The 23,367-nt window shown below is 39.1% G+C and overlaps 1 protein-coding gene across 2 annotated transcripts in view; it reads right to left on the reverse strand.

Annotated features, from left to right (window-relative positions):
• The window catches only part of LOC141757221 (ephrin-A5b-like), a 78,633-nt gene extending 61,816 nt beyond the window's left edge, over window positions 1-16,817 (reverse strand). For both annotated transcript variants that reach the window (XM_074617568.1, XM_074617566.1), the window contains exon 1: window positions 15,999-16,817. In XM_074617568.1, coding sequence (XP_074473669.1) covers window positions 15,999-16,123 — 125 coding nt within the window. In that variant the 5' untranslated portion in view covers window positions 16,124-16,817. The remainder of the gene's footprint in view (window positions 1-15,998) is intronic.
• Between the last annotated feature and the right edge of the window lie 6,550 nt (window positions 16,818-23,367).

The raw sequence follows: 23,367 nt of genomic DNA on the forward strand, positions 1-23,367 counted from the left end.
TCTGGCACAGTTTTGGTTATCTGTGCTCAACGGGGCCAATGAAAGCACAGCTGCTCCACGGCTCATTGGCTGCCGCAGGGTTACGGGTTAATCCTGATTGGTGACTTTCTGGGAGGACACACCCCCTGGTTTGCCTTCTTTTTTTGGAAGGGGGGGTGTGTGGGGTGGCTTGGAACAAATTTGCATATATATATCCATTTTCACTGTAGTGTGGAGGATTTGTAACCCAATTTTTGGAACATTTTGGGCTCCAAATTACAAAAGATGTACTGTAGTATCACCAAATGTTAAAAAAAAAGACCTCAGCTGGTGCACCATTCCTCAAACTCTTAATTCAACACGGGAATAATTACTCGAGCCATTTTAATCATCTCAACACAAACTTTATAGTCGCGCAAAGTCTTCGGTGTACTATTAGAAATAATCCGAAAATAATGCGATTTCTGATCGTAAAAGTCGAGAAGTGTGTCAAAGCGTTGGTGCTGCACCACAGCACCACACATCCCACTACGCTGCTGGGTTGCTGGGCAAAATTTAGAACGGGCCTGCCTCCGTACAGGAGTGGCTTGGTGGATGGTAAATGCGTGTGACGTCTTAGCCGGCGTGTTTCTCTAACCCCCCTGTGTATCGCGTGTCTAGACCTCACCAGCACTACTTCTGGAAGAACCATGTGACCCAGATGAGCAGTCACAGGACTTCAACATCTACACTTCAGGCCCATTTTTTTTCTTCTTCTTATTCGATCAATTCTTCCCCTTTAGTCTGGCCTATAATCAGACAGGCTCAAATAAGTGCAACTGACGGAAAGTGACATACGTGGAACCCGGCGGCGACGACACATGGCCGAATCAAAGCGAGGTTCAACCCTGCAAATACCAGCTCGCTTTTTCAGTTATTTAATACCAGTCATAAGACTTAATATCGGATTAATTTTCTAAACTATGGCTGCAACCGTGCAAAAATTTAATTTGATCAGAAATTCAAAATTAATTTAAAAAAAATTACGACAAATGAAAAATCAATACATTTACTGTGATTTTTTTTTCTTAATGTGAATATGCTGTTGAATTAATAAATAATTTTCATTTTAACAATATTCACGATCTAATTCATTTAGGGTTGAATTAAGTGTAACAGTAACGTCATATTACACACTGGAAAAGTTGTAGCAAACATTACAATATTACATTTTCATGCAAATTCATGAATGCATATGCAAACTATACACATTGTGATGAAAAAGAAACTATCATTTTGGTGTATTTTTATTACAAACAAAAATTATTGTCAGAAATTATAACGTTTATTCTAAAAAAAAATATTTAATTTAAACAATTTTCTAAATAATTTGCAATTTAAAAAATATTTACAAGTCACTATGAATACAACTAATATTGTTAGAAATTTTGGATAAGCCATTACGTGCGAACATAATAGAATATCTATGCAGATGCTGACAAAGATAATTTGATAATACTGATAAAAAAGCATACTTTGGGAGGATTTTCTTAATATTACTGATTTAAATATTTAGCTATAAATTTTAACAAATTCTTTTGCATTTGAATATGTTCTCCCTGCCATGTAGATATTTTAACAGCTGCCATAAAATCACACTATATAACATAAATTCCAAAGTCGCAGTCAAAAAAAAAAAAAAAAGTCCACTAACGAAAAGAAAAAATAATTAGTGAACTTTTGGTGACCGCGCTTTTGCTACTTACAAAAGTCCACTTAAACTTAATAGTCACCTCCATCCAGAGACAGAAATATGAGCACTGAGCCATAAAGACTTCTGATGGAAACCTAAGCAGCCGGCACACTCAGGAAACAAATAAAACATCTTTATGAGCAGGATTTTATGATCTTAATAGGTCCAGTCCCGGTCCAGTGGCCTCTAAGTGCTCTATACTGGACAGGTCTGTGTTTCAGACACCGGCTACTGTCTGCGCCGCCACACACCAAACTCTGCACAACTCACTGTTTTCATTACGCTGGCTGCTGGATAATTAAAAGAACACTTTCGCTGCCCGTGAAATTACAATAAATTCCCATTAGCTAGGTCTAATGTACAATGTGCATATTAAGACACCGAATATAAAACTAATGGGTACACAGCAAACACCGTATGTAGGAGTCGTATGGTCTGGGATAATAGGAGAGCAGACGCAATTTTTTCTCAGCACTTTTGTTTGGGTGTCTGGTGATTACTGTGCAAAAAGACAACACAATTTCCAATTTACATAATTCGAAAACTATATTTTCTAAAAAGGTAAGTTTATAATATTCTGCTAATGAGGTAAATTATTTCAGTTTCCAACAAATTAACATTTTTTTCTAGGTTAAAAAGTAATTTTCTTGATTTTCCATGACTTAATTCTGTGTTATTTTAATGAAACTGACTCTTATTTTGAAAGAAAATTCTTAAATGAAGTGAGCTTTTACTGAAAATAAGTTTGCAGTGTTGTAAGTTATAACAACTTACATACTTACTTACTGCTGAAAAGTGATAAATTCAATACCAGAGTAAAATTTGATTAATCTGGGTGCATTAAATATTACATATTTACTTAGAATATTAACTAATGAAGATTTTAGTTTCTTTTCAAATGCTTGTCTTTAATTTTCTTTTAACTTATCTTCCCATTCTCATGCAAAATATTTGCCATAAGTATATTTTTTGCAGTGATAAGTAAATACATTTCATGTATCTGTTGTTTTATCCTTGACATTATTCATTTCAGACATGCTTTGCTTTTTAAAAAAAAACTAACTTTATGACATTAAATCAGAGTGAAACTTTGGGCGAGGTTGGGGGGGGGGGGTGAAACCCGTCTCCTCTCCTGTTTTTCATTTGTTTCCTCGGAGTTGGTCAGTCTCTTTGAAGCAGGACGGGACAGGTCACCTTGTCTCTTTTGTTAAACAGACAATACAGGCTTGTTGGGCCATTAGTTTCTCTTTGTAGGCGCTCGTCTAGGTGTGATAACCACCCTGTCATTGCTGTAGACGACGTAAAATCCACTACAGGGACAAAGAAATCCTTCTGAGGACAAAAACACCCCGAGGTGATTTACAACATTCCTTTCCAGTCAAAGTGGAATCTCCAGTAAAATGTCATGACCTCATTTATTCATCAGAATCAGCTTTAAAACCGCAAACAAGAAGGAAACAGGAGCTCAGAGAAGCACTAATAACCGGAGAGTCTGATTCATGAGAACGTAGTACTCCACTCAAATGGAGGCGTCTGATTGGCGGGAAGAGGAGCGCTGCGATTGGCTGGGGCGGTGACATATTCTGTGTCGACTCAGCGCTGGGACCTGTTACGCCAGATGCCCTCCTCTCGTCCCCTGCAATGTTTGCAGCCCCACGCACGCGATCCCTCGCTCCGCTTGGCTGCACCCTCTCATCGCATTACTTCTGCTATTCTAACCCCTCCATCAATTATGCACTAGAATAACTCTGGGCCCTGATGGAGCCAAGACATAAAAGGGGATCATCAGCGCTAGCGCTCGCAGCGTCTGCCCAGCGTGTTCCCACCGTGCTGCTGCCGCCGCTGTGACCAGTGATATGAGCGAGCCAAGGTGCCAGCTCATATAGGGCAGCGGGGATGGCACACATCAACAGATACATCACGGCTTCATTATTGTGTTAGTAGGTCAATCACTGCAAAATGGCCGACTCAGCAAAATCATTATTCGAGGTTAATCACATTTTATTAGTTTTCTTATGCAAGATAAATAATCTTGTCACACAATATTTGCATCACATTATTGAGCTTGTTTCAAGGTAATTGATTTTTGATTGATTTGTTCACAAGAAACACAGCAGTTGTCTTGTTAACGTCTGAACTGAGCTGAATTAAAACACAATAGAGGCTGCGACCAAACTTCTCCTGGCGGGATAATGAAGTTTGACTAGTTTCACTAACCTTTATCTTAAATTCCTGAGATTTTAAATCAAGTATTTATTTATTTTTACCACTTTTACGTTGAGGAGTGGCCTGGCTTAGTTTCAAGAAAATCTAATCATTTTGTCTACCTCACTGTAGGGCTGGGCGATATGGAGAAAATCCAATGTCACAATATTTTTAACATTTTATCCACAGTATATTGCAACAATATTGTAGTTTTGACTATCGGTGCTTTCACAGAATATTTACACAATTAGATTTTTGATAAATAATCATCAGTAATGTGGATATAATGAAGTGGGTAAAGGCAAATAATAGAACAGCTAGAACAGTCCGGTAAGTTCAGAAAATTACATCACTTTACTGCAATGCAGCCTTTAAAACCAGGAAAAGACAACACGTTTGCCATATTACAATATCTAAAATCTAGTCTCATATCACGATATTGATATAATGTCAATTTATTGCCTAACCCTGCCTCACTAGTAGATTTCTTTTGTTAGATACTAGCAAACATCTGCAGAAAACTGAATATTTAGTTTGTTTTAGAGGTGGATTTTTCTCTTTTTTTGTGCAGTGCTGCTCCTGCTCCTCGCTTTGCCCAAACAAATAATGTTAAGTGATGAAATGAGGCTGTAGAGTTCGCCAAATCATATAATTTCATGCTAAAAAACCCACATTTTCTGTGACCGCAGAAAGAATTCTCCTACTAGGTTCCAACAGAAACAATAAAAGATTTTCGGAAAGTAGGGATGCACCAATCGGATATCGGGCCGATACTGATTCAAATAGCTGAATTGGGTATCGGTGACAAACGATCTTTTAAATTCAATTCAATGTTTATATACTATATACATTATATACTGGAATTTGGATTTCCTGTTTAAGTTTTGACCTATTTTATTGCTGCACTAACTTGAATTGTAATTTATGTTAATTTTGAAGATTATTTGCGGGTGTACGATTTATTATTTTAATAATAAAGAACAATTAAATAAATGTATATCTATGTATTTATTTGTTACATTTTGTTTTACAAAGTTAGGAACGTAATGTTCAAGTCACACATAAAAGAATGATCCCAGTCACGTCCGCACAGTGAGGCATACAGCTTATTAATTAAACACGGGTATCGGATCGGTACTCTGTATCGGCCGAAAGCCCGGGTATCGCTATCGGGACTGAAAAAGTCAGATCGGTGCATCCCTACTAAAAACACAAGTGAGAGCTTTCAGAACTAAAATAATTCACCAACTGGCTTGTAATAGAAATCAATAAAAAGTGTCAATATTTTCTGTAAATGAACATCCGTTGAGGCGAGTTAGTGATTTGTGATGTTGGGCTATTAAAATAAAAATGTACTCGCCTCTAAACTAGAAAAGAATTAAACAGGTCACGGCACTAGAATCAAGAAAAAACAATCAAGTGAGACGTGATGTTAGAAAAAACGTCAAATAAGCTGATCTGCACTGATAACAGTTGGACATATTTTAACTTCACTTCCAGACTTTGTCCCGTTTTAAGAAAATCAGACTTCAAGAACTCGATAACAGACATAAATGACTTCCTGTGGAGTCCTTCATGTCTGTAAAAGAAGGAGTTTTTTTTTCCGCAGTAGTTGAGTGCCGGATCAGAAAAGATCAGAAAACGCTCCAGTGACATCCCCCGGATTCGTAACCTACTTTTTTTTTACCCCTTGAAACAAAATGGAGTCGAATTTGGAAAATGGCTGCCTGTGCTCCCCGCTCCGCCACACACCACACTGAAAAAGGCGAAGAGGAGGAGAAGTCAGCCACGTCTATGGAAAGTGTACACATCTTGGCAGTCTAATACTTCAATTAATGACCCTGCAACTCAAGTTGTACGATGATAAAATACCGAAAAACTATTTAATCGCAGTAATTCGTCAGCAGGGCGACGCGCGCCAGGAAAAAGATATTCTGAAAAAGAAAAGGCGATATAATGTCGACCCCTCTGTTAAAATGTCCTGACCTGGATTTCTCCTGGTTGCGTGTGAAGGTTTGTCCAGCCTCTATCGTGAGATCACAAACAGTTTTTTTTAATATTTCATGTGTCCCAGAGCGCCAAGTGTGCTGAATTCCAACAGGAGGAAACACTTTGGGTCTCAACGGACCGTAGAGCCACACGAAAGGTCCCGCAAAGTCACACCAAGTTCATGCAACAACAACTGTTCTTCACACGCAGACACATAACAATTGTCTTTTCAATATGTTGCACCACGGGAGGCTGAGTACAAGCTTTTTTATCTGTTGTGGTTCGGCTGTAAACCATCATCAGATAAACCCTCATACTCAAATGATTACATGAGACATTTGAGCCAATGAAACAAAAACAATTAGACACCAGCGGTGTCTCCCACAAAAGCATATTTTGCTTCATCAGAGATGTTTTGGTCCGTCTGTGCGGCTGAAAGAAAAACTGTCTGCTATCGTACGTGCTCGTTCTGTGAATCACACATGATTCACAGAAACCCCTGACTGGAAAAGCAATGCGCTCACACGTCAGCTTTTGTCTAATTCCTTCCAAGATACACAAAAAGCGAAGAGTCAGCAGCCGTTTAAAATCAGGAAATATCGCCCCGACGAGGAGGTACACATACTTTTTACTTTCAGGCCTCCCTCCAAAGCCGCAGTGACCCGAGTGCACTTCCAGAAACATTTACTTGGAGGTTTGGCCCCCGCTGTCAAAATGATCACATCTGAGCCAGTTGACATTTCAGCTGTAATCGTATATGATTTCAATCTACCGATGCGCCAATTTTCTCATTACCTCCATTTGTCTTAAAGCGGAGGAGACAGCGAAGCCTTCCATGTACTGACATCACAGCTAACAAGTCAAAACCACAGACTTCTAACAGTTTTTAGTCCAAAATTAAGCTTAATAATCACTACAAGAGAGTTAATCACTTCTGAGTAATCCAAGGGAAACATGCCTATTCTGTTTTGCAAGAAGAAAAACATAAAATAAGGCCAACAGTTGAACTGGAATCAAGAAAACATGTAGAAAATGCTTCAAACAAGTCAAAACCACAGACTTATAAAAGTTGTTAGACCAAATTGAAGAGAGTTTATCACTTCTAAATGATACAAACATGTTTAGAGGAAACATGCAGATTCTGTTCTTTTCCACTCGTCCTTTATATTTACTCTACTTGGAGTACAAATGTACCTTTTAACTTCTACACTGTAAAAAATATCTCCTTATTATCAAGTCATTTTATCTACTATGACTCCTAAAAGTCTGGTGGAAAAAAATGTGCCATTATCTCAACCTGTCTGCAATACAGATCAACTTGTTTCAAAAGGAAACACATAAAATAAGGCAAACGGTTGCACTAGAATCAAGAAAGAAATGTAGAAAATGCTTGAAACAAGTCAAAACCACAGACGTATAACAGTTTTTAGTTGAAATTGATTCTTAGTAATCACTACAAGAGAGTTAATCACTTCTAAATAATCCAAAGAAAACATGCAGATTCTGTTCTTTTCCACTCGTCCTTTATAATTAATTTACTTGGAGTAGAAATGCACCTTTAACTTCTTCACTGCAAAGAAAATCTCTTTATTATCAAGTCATTATGACTGATAAAACTCTGGAGGAAAAAGTATACCATTATTTCAACCTGTCTCCAATATACAAATCAACTTGTGTCAAGAAGAAACACGTAAAATAAGGCCAATAGTTGCACTAGAATCAAGAAAACATGCAGAAAATACTTGAAACAAGTCAAAATAATCAAAGAAAATACGAATTTTAGCGTCAATACTACACAAAAACTTTATTTTTTTTTACAGTTCATACTACAGATCATAAGGAGCACGTTCTTGCAGCTGCAGTGTTTTCTGACAAACTTTCCTAGTTTCCACAAAAAGTCTTGACAAACTACAAAAACCTCCTGTTTGATGATTTTTTGTGCGTGTTGAGGAGACTATAAAGGGACTCGAGCATGGCCAAGCACCCACCCTGCGCTCTTTGATACTGTGTGATGCCCTACAAACAGCAGCAGCAGCGTTGGCCTGTCTGTTAGCAGCTTAGTGGCTCTTTAGGACCCTTTTAGAAGCAGTTTTTAGAAGCTTTACTGCAGTCATTAGGAGCTAAGGCTGATTAATGTGAATGGTCAGGCAGGGCCTGGCTTTCTGAGGGGAGAACAGAGAGGGGTGAAGGGTCCCACAGGAAGTGTTTTGTGTCTCCGCACAAAGGGAGGGCTGACCTCTTAAGCCCCTTAGAGCCTCTTTGCTAATACCCTCACCGGTGCCTACAAAGACACAGGGGATGCCATTTCACCACTCACATTTAAACAGCGTACATACAAAAAAAAGCCCCACTAAGATTAAAACGGCAGAAAAGTGAACCTCTGTGCAGCGGAGTGAGACTGTGAGATTAGGCCTGAAGAGTCCCCCCGCTAATCCATTGACTGTCGCGCATATCAAACACAGGATGCCAAACTCACACAGTATCTGATCTGGACACAATGAGTCTTATATCAAGTCATGTTTCTCATGAAAGTTTTATTTTCTTAAACAAGTGAAAAGAAATCTGCCAGTCGACATGTTTTGTGGATTGTCTAGATTCAAGTCACAATTTCCCTTCGTTTGCATCTTTTTTCGAGATAATAGCTCAGGATCAATTCTAGAAAAAATAGTGAAACAGGTTTATTATTGTAGTTAAAAGTTTGAAATATACGACTGATAGATTTTCTTCAGGTTTTCTAGATCAAGAAAGGACTCTCGTGCTGCAATTTACGTTATTCTGTCTTCTTTCAAGTAACTGAAACTCAATCATACTGGAAGATTTTTAAGATTTTTTAAGCTTATTATTATAGATACTCCAGAAAAGTATTGAAATAAATTGACTTGTATTCAAGATTTTGTGGGTGTTTTTTTCATTTTTTCAGTATGAGTAAGATTTTCCAGATTCAAAAGTGATTTTTCATGATTCTAGTGCAGCAATGTACCTTATTTTCTGCTTGACAATCAATTGTAGAAAATTCTTGAAGCAGTTTTTTATTGAACTGAAAACAGGTAGAAATCATTTTCAGGTTTTCTAGATCAAGAAATGATGCAATGTGCAATTTACCTTATTCTGTCTTCTGTCAGGATACTGGCACTTAATTCTAGAAAACTCTTGAAACAAGTTGATTTGTATCAGGAACTGGTTGAAATGATCACACTGCAGAGGATTTTCTTTTCCCTTATTTTAAGCTTATTTTCATTTTCTAGATAAAGAGGACACTCAGTTAAAGAAATTATTGATACAGCAGATTACCTTATTCGGTCTTCTTTCAAGATATGGACAATCAATTCTAGAAAATTCTTGAAACAAGTTGACGTCTTTTGGAAAGAAGTAATCTTGCTTCACTGGCAGATTTTTTTTCACATATTTTAAGTATAGTTTTCTTGATTAAAGTCTGATTTTTCTTGATTCGAGTGCTGTGATCTGCCGTATTCTTTCTTCTTTCAATATACTGACGCTCAGTTCTAAAAACAATTTTGAAGCAAGTTGATTTGTAATGGAAATGTGTTTAAGTTATCATGCTGCGTGGGCACACTTCTTTTAACTACATTGGATTTTGTGTGATTTTTCTTGATTCCAGTTCAGTGATTTACTTTATTCAGTCTTATTCAAGACACAGATGGACTCAGTTCCAGAAAAATTCTTGGAACAAGTCGATTTTTATCAGAAACTTGGTGAAAGATTACTACACGGGCAAATATTTCACGTCTAAGTTGAATTTTCTAAATTCAAGTTTGATTTTTCTTGATTCCGGTTCAGTGATTTACCTCATTCAGTCTTCAACATACTCAAACTATATTCAAGAAAATTCTTGAAACAATCTGACTTCTATTGGAATCCGGTTGTAGTAATCATCATGCTGCACTGGCAGATGTTTTTGCTCTTATTTTATGGAAACAAAAGTTTTGGGGCTCAAAAACTGACAACAAAAGACTTTGATGGAAATTCTTCTGATGAAAACAGAAAAATAGCAAAAGGAATTTTCTTTCCTTGCATCAAATTGCAACACGGTGAAATTGCTGTGCCAGAACTTGAGAGAAACGTTGCCCGTAAACCAATAAAGCAGTCGCACTTATTAGTAACCTCTTGTCACTAGTTCCTGTCAATCACCCGGCAGCCCGAAGGCCTCGCCTTATTAGTGGGAGCGTAAAGGGAGGGCTGGGGCAGCTTCTCTCTGCAGGCGGGGTCGTAGAGAGCACGGGGGAATGACGGGCGTCTCCACAGGACAACTGCTCTCCCTCGGTATGGAGCTCAGTCTTATTAAGTACATTCTGTAAGGTACGACTGATTAAAGTACACCGAGTGGTAGCAAACTGACATTATATGAGAAAGCGAAATGAGGGAGATTTCCTATCTGTGATGTGGCGCTCTTTCATTTCAGGCGCTGAGAGACTCAAGTGCTGCGAGGAGGCTTAATGCTCCTGCACTTTGTAATAAAATGGAAGGTAAACCTCAGATAAGAAGCTTCTCATCCTCTATTTATTGATAGTTTCTGAACCCTCTCTGCAGGAAATCACATTCAGTCAGCTCCCTTTGATGCCTTTTAGAGATTGACACTTCCTCAGGGTGGAAACATTGGTTCTGACCCCACCCCGGGACTCGGACGGCGTGGACACTGTTCCCCTGTCGTAGCCTCTGGCCTCTTATGAGGAAGTTTCTCTCACCCCCGCGACTGTATTGTCCCTCCTGCTCTAATCCCCCAGCCCCACCTCAGATAACATATGCACACTCTCCTCAACCACCTCTCCCGTCTCCTCCTTCTCCCAGTCTCTGCACAGCTAAAAGCCGGCTATGGGCCGCTGAGTACGAGCGGAACAATGGCGGCCTTTCAGGCGCTCTGTAGCGACGCTGGGAGAGGGCTGCGGTCCTGAGACCCAGTCAATATTTGGACGTGGTTTGCCTTTTTGTGTCCGTTTTTAATCCAAGCGGAACCGAGCGGCAGGGAGCCGGGGAAAGGGCTGAGAGGGGAAAGCGAGGGTAAACACTGGGAACAATGCGAACGGGGCAACTCACAATGCCACTGGGAAACTATCACAACATCGGCTCGCCACCAAGTGAAAAATGGAGTATTGTTTCTTTAAGTGGAGATTAAAAAGAGAGCAGAGCGAGGAAAGCAAATAGCGGAGGTTCGGAGAAATGTGCGCAAGTGTCAAGTCGGGGAGCTTACTCCCATTTCTGAGGTATTACCTCAACCAAAAACAATCATACGGAGAGGGAAAAGACAATTTAGATTTTTAAAGTCAACGAGCACGCTTATATCACACATGAAAACAGGCCACTGAAACAATTCTTGATTGTCTTATGGAGAAATATGTTGCATCTGCTGGGGGAAGCTTTGGATGGGCATTATCAGGGATTAAAGGAAGCCCCTGGGGTAACAGTGCTCTCCCTGAATGCTGGAATCCCTCTCTCCCCAGCTGTCAGGTCCTTAGTCCCACCCAATGAGGTTCTTTGATGACGAGGGGTATCAGTTTCCATGGCGTCGGAGACACAAACAGCTCGGGAGATTAGGGTCGGAACTCGGCCCTGATTCTCCGTTGATCCCACCTATCAGCAGCAAATAAACACCTTGGGCCGCGGCAACGCCTGCGTGCGGACCATATGGACCCGGGTGGGTTTTAATGAAGCAGCTAAATAGCTGGTGAGCAGGGAATTCACTAATAGCTCCTTGTCAGAGCAGCAGTAAATACCCCGCTCTTACTCTTTATGCCATCATTTGGTTTGCCGACACAGACGGCGAAGCTGACAAGGAACATCTGTGACTCATTTTTCTTACATGAGCTTTTCCACCGCGAAAGCGTTACAGTTTTTATTTTTACGGGGTTTGATTTCTCGTCTTTATTGGCGGGGGGGGGGGGGGTTCTGTCTTGGTGCCGCTTTCTCATAAAACCTACTTAATAAAGGCTTTATAAGCTGTAACTGATGACTTTATTAATGTTTAATAGCACTTTATTGATCACACAAAAAGGACAAATGTTTGGATTGCTTTAATCTAATCTGATAAGGAACACTATAAGGGATTTATTGATTGTTACTTATGGCTTTATTACTGGTTAATACAGCATTTGTTAACACTTCATGGAGCTTTAAAAAGCTATTAATAAGAATTGTGTCCATACTAAAATCCATCTATAAAACAACTTTTTACAATTTACAACTTTCTAATAAGGCATACTTTATAAAGGGTTTATTAATTGTAACTTATGGCTCTATGAGTGGGTAATACATAATTTGTTATGTAATTTGTAATACATAATTTGTTAATACTTTACAAAGCTCTAATAAGCTATTAATAAGGATTGTATCCGTACTAAAATCCATTTACTAACAACTTTTTACAACTTTCTAATAAGGCATACTTTATAAAGCGTTTATAAGTTGTAATAATGGCTTTGTTAGTGGTTATTACATAATTTGTTAATACTTCATGGATCTTAAATAAGCTATTAATAAGAATTGTGTTCGTACTACTATCCATTTATTAACAACTTTTTAACATTTAACTTTAACTTAATAAAGCATACTTTATAAAGGGTTTATAAGTTACTAAGTAACTAATGTTTAATACATTATTAATGCTTCATAGATCAGACATTAGGAACTAGCTACACAACCTCTGATCTATTTCTAAATTACTTATTAACCATTTGTTACAACTTCACTTTATCCTACAGCTAACAGCAGTTATACATTCTTCATTATCACTATAAAGCCACACCATATCTACAACTAAGTATGTATTTTGCCACATGCACAATTTCCTGTTAAATTCCTAGTGTCTCACTTTTAATGAGCCATCCTGTCTGTATTTATAATATCAGTAAGTCATTAAAAAGGCTTCTTCCACCACAATAATCCATCAAGTCTGCCGCTGTAAATGCCAATAACTTTAAAAACTGTTTTTTGCCCTTTTACAGAAGGTAGGAGGTGTAGCTGTCCGTTGCAGGGGGTTTTTCACAAAAAAAGTTGTTCTGATAAATGGCTTACTGATCTATAAACATGAATAAGTATTTTAGTAACATGAATAAATCCATTTGTAATAACTTTGAAATACTTACAATGCATAAACTTTGTAGATCCTGCTAACAATACCTTAGTGTGGCTGCTACGCATAACAATACAATGTGAACCCATTCTGGGTCTATGACTAGAAGGAGTCACAACAGTGTCTTGCCACGTACTCTTTTTACATTTTTGTCTAAATTGTACATTCTATCTAAATTAGGAGCATTCCCAGACTTTTCCAAACCTGCATATCAACTATGTGTGCAACTATGAAAGCACAGCAAACACGGACCTACGTTTATCTAAATTACAGAAAGGTTCCTCTCAGACCCCTTAGAAACAATAGCAAAACATGAAAATGTCATCGCATTTCCATTTTTCACGACTCACTTCCCATTTCAATTCCAGAGCTCCTGTAGGGGGATTTCATGAATGGCTGAGTATGGACTGCTGCTCCGGATGCCATTTTTCCCCACTTTGGTCAAATATGCAGCAGAGAAGGCAGAAGAGGGGGGTAGGAGAGCTCATCTGGAAGTTGGGACTGTACCACAGCAGGTTCCCAGGGCTCCAATACTGAGTATGGTTACATTAAACAGCAGGGATGCGGGGCCCGCGAGCATGTATGGAATACTGTTAGGTTCTGCTGCAGGTCAGGGTTGGGGGGGCCTCCAGGCTTTAAGCACGGCCCTCTCTTACATTATACAGCCGGGGTCAGGTTTAGATTAAAGTCATGAATGAGAAAAGGAGACAGTCATTTAGAGTTACTCATTTATTTAGCCTCCATTCTGCAGAGACAAAGCCCAGGCGGGGTGCCGTGCCGGGGCCGTCACCGGGCCCCATGGCCGGCGGTACTGCCCCGGTTTTGACCCTGACAACGGTCCCCTCTGTGCTGCTTAACCCCGCAACTCGCCTGGTTACTACCAAGTGTGTGACCTCAGCATGTGTGGATCTCTCACAAGACCAAGCGCCACGCTGTGCCTTGGCCGCAGCTGAAATACCCCTGTGTACCCCCTTATTGTCTGCCTCAGCGTGGGCCAGGAGGGGGGTACAGGGGGCGGGGGTGGAGGGGGGTGGGACACTTGGATGGGGGAGCATGGCAACCAAGAAACCAGACTTGGGAACTGGGAACTGTTTGGAGGCCAAGAGAAAGAAAAAAAAAACAGAACAACCTGCAGCCTGTGAGTGGGACAGAAAGCTGTTATCAGACTCTGATATCTGTCTGTTAGCCGGAGCCTTTTCATGTCACCAGCACATTTGCATTTGTCAGTTCAACTCCTCTGAAGCAGCAACAGACCAGTTCCTTGTTCCTGTGCAAATGTTGATATACATTTCTTTTCTTTTTTTGTGTGTGTGTTTTTTGACTCAGGCCCGAAACTGCAGCCAGCTTACTGCCCGAGCGTAGTGAAAGTATTCCAACTGAAACAAAGTGACACACACTCATTATATCACTACGTGCTCATCCAGTGCCCAGAGTGAGGCACTGAGTCACCCAGGGAGGTGCCCTGACACACTCAGGAGGGAGTTTAGGACGAGAAATGTCACTTTAGTGTTTGGATCTGGGCTCATGTGAACAGACAATTATTTGGGGAAAACTTGTATAATGAAGAAGCAACTTTCACTGCAGGTTTTTTTAGTCTCCCAACACAACAAAAAACACTTTATCAGCACTTTCTGAGCAAAAGCACATTCACTCTAACTTGACAAATATCTGTAAGGTCTCACAGGATGAACCTCCATTTGGCACAAAAACTATTCTGTCAATTCTAATCCATGGCAGCAGACTGGAGGAGACTTTTCAGCGCATTTCAACGCAGCTCAGCTCCAATGCATCTCTGCCTGCTCTTGCAGAGCTCCTCGTCTATTTCATTTTCAACCTGAACGTGCAGCGAACACCGAACATAAATGCGCAATAGCGCGTGATGGTGCGTAATAGCGGACAGGGTGTGTGTGGAGATGACTCCTTGATCCTTTGTCAGGTGTGATTCATGCTGCACAGTGTTGATTATAAAAATAAACATGTATATGACTCAGATATGGATGATTAATAAACTGTAATCACAGCAGCAACCCATCAGTGAGGAAAACACAGAAAGGTTGGAGTTGGAGTTGGAGTTGGAGTGCAACCTATCAAGCATTCATCTGATCAACCTTGTGTGTGCCGAATAAGAGTTCATACTGGTGGTGATGCAAAGCAAATGTTATATCATGATATGCATTGTTACAAATTGGTGTAATAACAGGTTAGTTGTTAAATTGCAAATATATAAAGTGAGGTTTTGTTTCTCAGATATGGATGATTATTAAACTGTAATCACCACAACAACCCATATCAGTGAGGAAAACAGAGAAAGGTTGGAGTTGGAGTGCAACCTAACATCTGATCAACCTTGTGTGTGCCGAATAAGAGTTCATACTAGTAGTGATGCAATGCAAATGTTATATCATAATATGCATTGTTACAAATTGGTGCAATAACAAGTTAGTTATTAAATTGTGAGGGAAAACAGAAAGGTTGTAGTTGGAGTTGGAGTGCAACCTAACAAACACTCAACTGATCAACCTTATGTGTGCCGAATAAGAGTTCATACTGGTGGTGATGCAATGCAAATGTTATATCATGATATGCATTGTTAAAAATTGGTGTAATAACAAGTTAGTTATTAAATTGTGAGGAAAACACAGAAATGTTGGAGTTGGAGTGCAACCTAACAGACACTCATCTGATCAACCTTGTGTGTGCCGAATAAGAGTTCATACCGGTGGTGATGCAAAGCAAATGTTGTATCATAATATGCATTGTTACAAATTGGTGTAATAACAGGTTAATTGTTAAATTGCACATATATAAAGTGAGGTTTTGTTTTCTCTAAGTGGGTTTCTTGTGACGGCTCAGATGCACACACTACACATGCATTCACTCAACAATTAAACTACTGTAACCCGGTTAGAGTGCATCTTCAACCGGGCAACATCACCGGTGAGTTCCGCCGGTGTGCCGGTGCGTTCCTGCGGGAGGAGAGCGTCAGTCGGCCGGGTTAGAGCTACTTACTTTGGGTTGGTCCGGTTCCAGTAGACGGCGTAGCGGTCGGACACCACCTTGGACGCCGGGTCCTGGCCGTACACACACATCACAATGATGAGGATGAGGAAGAGGAGCATTTCCACCTGCGGCATATTGTTGCTTTACAGTCCCTCTCTCTTTCCTCTTGGTTCAGGGATTCTTGATGTGGATGTGCTGGTGAAAAGAGTCACGCGTTTTTTTTTAATTCCCGCACAGATGATGTGTAGCTCCCTCCTCGGTTAGGACTTTAAAATGTCTTTGCTTGACAGTCAGATCAATGACTTTGCACCAAACAAAACGCTCACACGGAATGAAAAAGCAGTTCAAAATCCACAATGTTTCTGCAATCTGCAACTCTCCGCACAGTTTCTCCAACTCGCCTCAGCGAGAGAGGAGATATACGCAGTGGAAAGAAAAAAAAATCTATAAAACTAGAGAATGAATGTTCCACAATAAGAAAAAAGATAAAGAGAAGCAGGAGCGCAGTCCTTGTGCCTCTCCAGCTCCAGGATCTCTTCTCCTCCTGTTCGGTGCGGATCAACCAAGAAGAACAAGCAGAGAAAAGACTGAAATGCTCCGGCTGACTCCGCAGCTGCTCTGCGCGCTTCTTCTTCTTCTTCTTCTGCCTTGTAGAACAACAACAACGCACGCAGTGAATCAAACCTCTCTCCTCGAGCGGCTCCGCAACATCACCGAGAGGAGAGCGCACCAGAAGGAGCGGCTGTTCTCAATGTGGAGGAAGAACCAAACCAAGTCTGCAGTTCTCTGGATCCTGCAGCCATGCTCTCCAGGACCAACCCCCCTCCTACAGACCCTACACCCCACCAACCCCCTCTCTCTCTCTCTCTCTCTCTCTCTCTCTCTCTCGCAGAGCTGTCCACGCTGAAAGTATGGAGGACGAAACCTGCCTATATAAAAATAATTAAATATATATCTATACAATAAAAATAGATAATATAATAATAATAAAAGGGGAAATTAAACACAAGAGTGAATAAATAAGGGAAATACAAAGGGAAAATCATGCATAAATAAATATAAAATAAGTAAAAGAATAAGTGCAAAATAAATAAATATAAAATAAGTAAAAATGAAGTGCAAAATAAATAAAAAATAATGCAAAAATAAATGAATAAATAAAAAATGAATGCCAAAATTAATTAATTAATTTAAAGATTAATTAAAAATAAACTCATTCATAAATAAAAGGGAAAATTAAACAGAAGAGTGAATACAAAAGGGAATTAATACAAAGACAAATAAATAATGAAGCAAATTAAAATAGACATTTCAATGTATGTCACATTTTATCAATTAAGCAATGGCTACATTTATTTTTAATATTATTTCTGCTAGATTTATTTATTTGTTCATTTATTTATCTTTTGAAATGCAAAGGGAAAATTGTGCATAAATAAATATAAAATAAGTAAAAAAAATAGTGCAAAATAAATTAATTAATTACAAATTATGCAAAAATAATTGAATAAATAAAAAATAAATGCAAAAATGAATTAATTAATTAAAGATTAATACAAAATAAATACATGAATAAATAAAAGGGAAATTAAACAGAAAAGTGAATAAATAAGGGAATTAATACAAAGATAAATAAATAAAGAAGCAAATTAAAACAGACATATCAATGTATGTCACATTTGATCAATTAAGCAATGGCTACATTTTTTTATATTATTTCTATATATTCAATAAACATGTATTTATTTATTTATTCATTTATTTTTTGAAATGCAAAGGGAAAATTATGCATAAATAAATATAAAATAAAACAAGTGAAAAAATAAGTACAAATTTAATTAATTAAAAATAATGCAAAAATAAATTAATTAATTCAAAAATTAATAAAAAATAAAGTCATGAATAAATAAAAGGGAAAATTAAACAGAAGAGTAATTAAATAAGGGAATGTGGAGGAACAACCAAACCAAGTCTGCAGCGCTCTGGTTCCTGCAGCCATGCTCTCCATGACCAACCCCCCTCCTACAGACCCTCCACACCCCCAACCCAACCCCCTCTCTCTCTCTCTCTGTCTCTCTCTCTCTCTGTCTCTCTCTCTCTCTCTCTCTCTCTCTCTCTCTGTCTCTCTCTCTCTCTGTCTCTCTCTCTCTCTCTCTCTCTTCCTACTGTGCCAGCCGGGTCACGCTGCAAAAAATGCTCTTTTTTTTTTTTTGCAATTGAGGCGTTAAATCTCAGAGACTGTTGAATCTTCTGGAGGCAAATGAAATAAAGTACAATGCAAATGATTCTCGTTCCACTTTGCGATGCTTCAGCTCTTCACAGGCTACAAAAAACCTTCCAAAGCAGAGCAGTCCACGATGAAAGTATGGAAGACGAAACCTGCCTAAATAAATAAAAAATAATAATAAAAATAATAAATAAATAAATGAAAGGGAAAATTAAACAGAAGAGTGAATAAATAAGGGAATTGATACAAAGATAAATAAATAAGCAAATTAAAACAGAAATATGAATTTATGTCACATTTTATCAATTAAGCAATGGCTACATTTATTTTTAATATTATTTCTGCTAAAATTATGTATTATTTATTTAATTATTTATTCATTCATTTATTTATTCCTTCATTCATTTATTTATTTTTTCATTATTTTTTTTATTTTGGCCATACTATGGAAGATGGAACCTGTGTAGAGGTTGAAATGCAAAGGGGAAATCATGCATAAATAAATATAAAATAAGTAAAAAATATTAATAAAATAAATTAATTAATCAAAAATAATGCAAAAAATAAATGAATAAATAGAAGATAAATAAATGCAAAAATAATTAAATACATTTATAAATAAATAAAAGGGAAAATTAAACAGAAGAGTAAATAAATAAGGGAATTAATACAAATACAAATAAATAAAGAAGCAAATTATCACAGACATATCAATTTATGTCACATTTTGTCAATTAAGTAATGGCTACATTATTTATCGTTATTATTATTGTTGCTACATGTAATGGTTTATTTATTTATTTATTGAGTCATTGAGTCATTTATTTATTCAATTATTTTTTATTTTGGCAGGTTCAGTCTTCCTCAGAAATCTCACCAAGCTGTGTACAATTGGATACTCAGCGCACGGAGAGGCTGTCATGATCAACTCCATCCATCTGGGATATTGAGTGCAGCCGCTGTGTGTAGCTGCAGATATTTCTTGCAGTGTACAGCTTTACAGTTGCTCGCAGTCTCATTGGCTTGGAGGTTTTTGAATGACGGATGTTTCGTTTATAAAAACAACACCCCTCCTCCTGGGGGGGTATCTGGGTATCTGCAGCTTCCCAGGCCTGCAGACACATCCCAGATCATTTCATAAACATGCTGCAAGACAAGCTCCTTTCACCGGATACACTTTATTTTCAGTCGTGGTCTCAGTCTTTTCAAGTTTTCTCCATAAAGTTGATTTTATTCAAATGTGACAGAACCAAAGTTCAGCTGTTTTCAATACTACAATTTAACTCCTTTTGTGCATTTACTGACATTTATTGTGATGTCAGTAAATGTAGTGCTCTCCCAGTGTTCCGTCCCGCCACAAGAAATGGTTTCCAACTGGTCTCCAGACAGTCCTTTAACTGGCAACACTGCCTCGAAACCAGTAACTCAGCTGGCATGAGTTTTCACTTGTTTTGGGGGGAAAACAAAATTTCCATTCTGCACTAACTGACCACACCAGCCACATGTTTCATTATCGGCTCAAAAGCAAAACTGCTTTCATTTCCTCTAGTTTGCTTCTTTGTAATTTTGAAGAATTTTTATTGGCCACACATTTGTCTCACGGACATTTAGTCTCCCTCAGGTTTCAAGGCTGTGTGGATCTACAGTGTGACTTCATGACTCATTGCGCCATGTAGTGGCAGTCATGGGAAAGGCATCATGACTCTGTCTGAGGATGCACAGAGTCTCAACACACTGCTCATTAAAGAAGAGAACATTTTAACTACGTCTCTGTTTGGGTGGGATTTTTTTTTAGACGACGTAAACATCACCAGGTGGAGTTTGGAGATTGTCCATTAGTGAGTCAGAGCAGTCTGGTATAGCCGAACTAATCCTCCTCATAACAACAGTACCAGCAAGGGAGCTCGTCCGGGCTCAAAGGGAGGATTGTAAACTTTAACTGAGACACTGAGCAGTCCTCAAACTGTGGCTCCTGTTCACAAACAGCCTGATTTATTCCACCTGAGCAGACGCGTTGAACTCCATCCCGCCTGGTTCAGAGTTGCCCTCCATCTGTTATTTCAAAACCGTTGGGTTTCTCAGAGCACCAAATCAAATGGCTTCTATAGAGGCAACCCTTACTTTTTCAAATCACAAGTTTTTTTTTATTTTACCAGGACGCAAGCTCTGGGGTGATCACCTGCAAAATGAAGTGAAATAGAAAGGGCATATCACATCAAATGCTTTATATATATCATATCAGAGGCTTTATTGGCTGTGACTGAGTGGCCCAGTGGATAAGTGGTTCACACTGCTGCCTCGGAGCAAGAGAACCTCGGTTGGTTTGGATCCAACGAGGGCCTCTATAGTTAAAATGTTAATCTTTATGTATGTTTATCTCCGAGTGTTTAGCTCTTTAGATGCTATGTGTTTGCAGCCCAGCCGCACAGCAGTTTGTGAAATAGTCACGAAATTGAATGTATTGATTCGTGTACATAGACACAAATTTCACGTTTTTTCATCACAGCACTTCCAGAGTTATTTTAACCCAAAAGTTTGTTGCCTAAGCCTGACCAAGTTAATCTATTCCTAAACATAACTGAGTAGTTTTATTTTGAAAACACTGTAGCAGAAATCAACATGTTCGTCACGTGTTGCTGGACATTCGTAGGAAAACGCATGAAAATGATGTTGTTGAAAGTCGTGCTGAGCGTCACAAAAACAAGGGGAAATTTGTGTCTATGTACATGAATCAGTAACACATGAGGTCACCACTTCTGATGGTTGTAGTCTGAAAATCTTGACTTAGCGTGCAAATAATATAGAAACATGCATATCCATATTTGACATACATTGGCATTTATGCACAAGCAGACAGTCAGGTGGCAAACTGACTCACGGTCAGCAGTAAAGAGGAAACATCAGGGATGAACTTTGGCGAAAACACTGCATTTAAGTCTGACAGATTGTATCACTGGTTAAACCTGAAGTGATGCTCAGCCTAACAACTAATTTAGACCAGGCTAGTCTGGAGGGATTAGTTTCCAATGTAATTTAGGTCAGACTTATTTCAACCTCCTTCATAACATTGTCCTGAAAAAAGGCCTGATAGACTGACATAAAACCATGTAAACCACAGCAACATGCACGTGCTGTACGCCATGAACCAGCGTATTACTGGTGGGTGAGCTGAACCCGAACTGGTCGGCAGCACACTCATCTTCCTGTGGGCTTTGTTTACAGTAAATCCACCTCACACTGTGTTTGTTTGGGTGCGGTTGTGTGTGCGTGCGTGTGTGTGTCCTGTAAATGCATGAATGTGTATACACAAATCTGCAGGTCTGAGTGTATTGCACGTGCACACACACACACATTTTGTGCATTTGTATGTGTGTGTGTGTCGGGCTGATCATCCACCTCACCCAGGCAGACTAATCCATGAGCTATAATCACCTCATCTCCCCAGCTAAAGTGCCTGTCCTACTTCATTTACGCCTGATATACGTCTGTGTTGGCCAAGACAATGGAGTCATTATAAATTAGGGTCAGTGGGGCTGCCAGCACAGCGGTGCATCCTAATGTTTCTCATGGCCTCATGAGTCGACTGTCACATGCATGGGGGAATGAGATCTCTATATGAAGCGTATATATCACAGACGCAGGACGCTGGATCACACATGTGCTCCGAACGGAGTGAGGGCACCGACGACGAGAGCTGCAGATTTTTTTCTTTCTTTTTTTTTTTTCTGTTGTTTATGAATGCAATCTGTAATAAACCAGTGCCATCAAAGTGCCACTGAGTGTTTATGTTGTGACACAGGCATTACAGCCCCTCAGTCCTCTTCCATTAGCAGCTGGTAAACACACTGTAATCACGTTTGGCTCAGCAAAGAAAAATCCATTTCAATATTCCTATCTCGTACTGAGAAGTAAATAAATTGTTAATGTTAAATATCTTCTGTAATCACTTGAGTTGTTTATATTTTGTTGATTAATTTGAGTTTTGTAAAGATTTCACTGCAGATCTTTTATAATTTTTGTATAAAGACCTTGTACAGACGATGATTAGAGCCATGTGGCCAAAAAAAGAGTAATAAATCGAAGGATATTTCTGAGAACACATCGCTTTCCTTTCAATTGTGATTTTTTTTTCACTCAGGATTATTGTTTTCTTCCCTGAAAAAGTTTGTTAAAGGAGTTGGGACCTGAATGGCTTAAAATGTTTCCACGGCAACCATGGATGGATTACTGAACGGGCCTACTGGGCAGTGTCAGTAGCCCTTCACCTACAACCTGTCGCTCAAAGACACCTGTACAAACCAGGAAGAAACTCGAAATGACCACAACGAAACATAAAACAATTACAAAGAGACATCAAAATCCTACAATGAGACCAAAACAACTACAAAGTGCCTCAAAATAGCCCCAAAGAGACATAAAACAACAACAAAGAGACACAAATGGACTATAAAGAGACAAAACAACTACAAAGCGCCTCAAAATGGCCACAAAGAGACACGAAACAACTACAAAGAGATTATCTACGTCAACCAGTTACATAAAAGTTACTACGTGTATGCATATACATTTGGCTGAATGTCACCAGATAACACGTGTCACTTGTTAAACGGAAACACCTGTACATTGAGGAACAGAAGCCTGAGGAGCAGGAGGAAGAAGTTCAGCCATCGTTCTCAACCGTATATTGAAATGTGTTTGTGTTTTGTTTGAGAGTGAGTGTCTGTCCGTCTTGTGAGGATCTTTGTGTGGCTGTGTTTAGTGTGAGAGTGGGTGTCTCTGTCTGGTGAGGATATTTGTTTCCCCATCAAGGTGCTCTCTCTCTAATTAGCTGGAGGTGTGAGACGGTCTGGGGTGTGTCGGCTGCTGAATGGTCCAACAATCATCTCTGCAGTTTAAAATGTTCAGGTGGTCTGACAGCAGCCTTGTTCTGTCCTCGGCCTCCAAACCTTTGTGTTAAAGCTGTGATCTACAGTTGAATTAGTAGCCTTAGTGCCGTAGTTGGCTTCCTAAATGTGTAACTTGTTGGAGGTTTTCTTTGTTGCTGAAGATAGCACTTCAGTGGTCAGGGTGAACCGCCATCTTTTCTCCTGTTTCTGCTGTATCCTAGGGAGCCAGATTAAGGAACTGTCATTGTGTTTGCTTGTTTATTTT

This window comes from Sebastes fasciatus, chromosome 19 (assembly GCF_043250625.1).
Source record: "Sebastes fasciatus isolate fSebFas1 chromosome 19, fSebFas1.pri, whole genome shotgun sequence".
Taxonomy (NCBI): Eukaryota; Metazoa; Chordata; class Actinopteri; order Perciformes; family Sebastidae; genus Sebastes; species Sebastes fasciatus.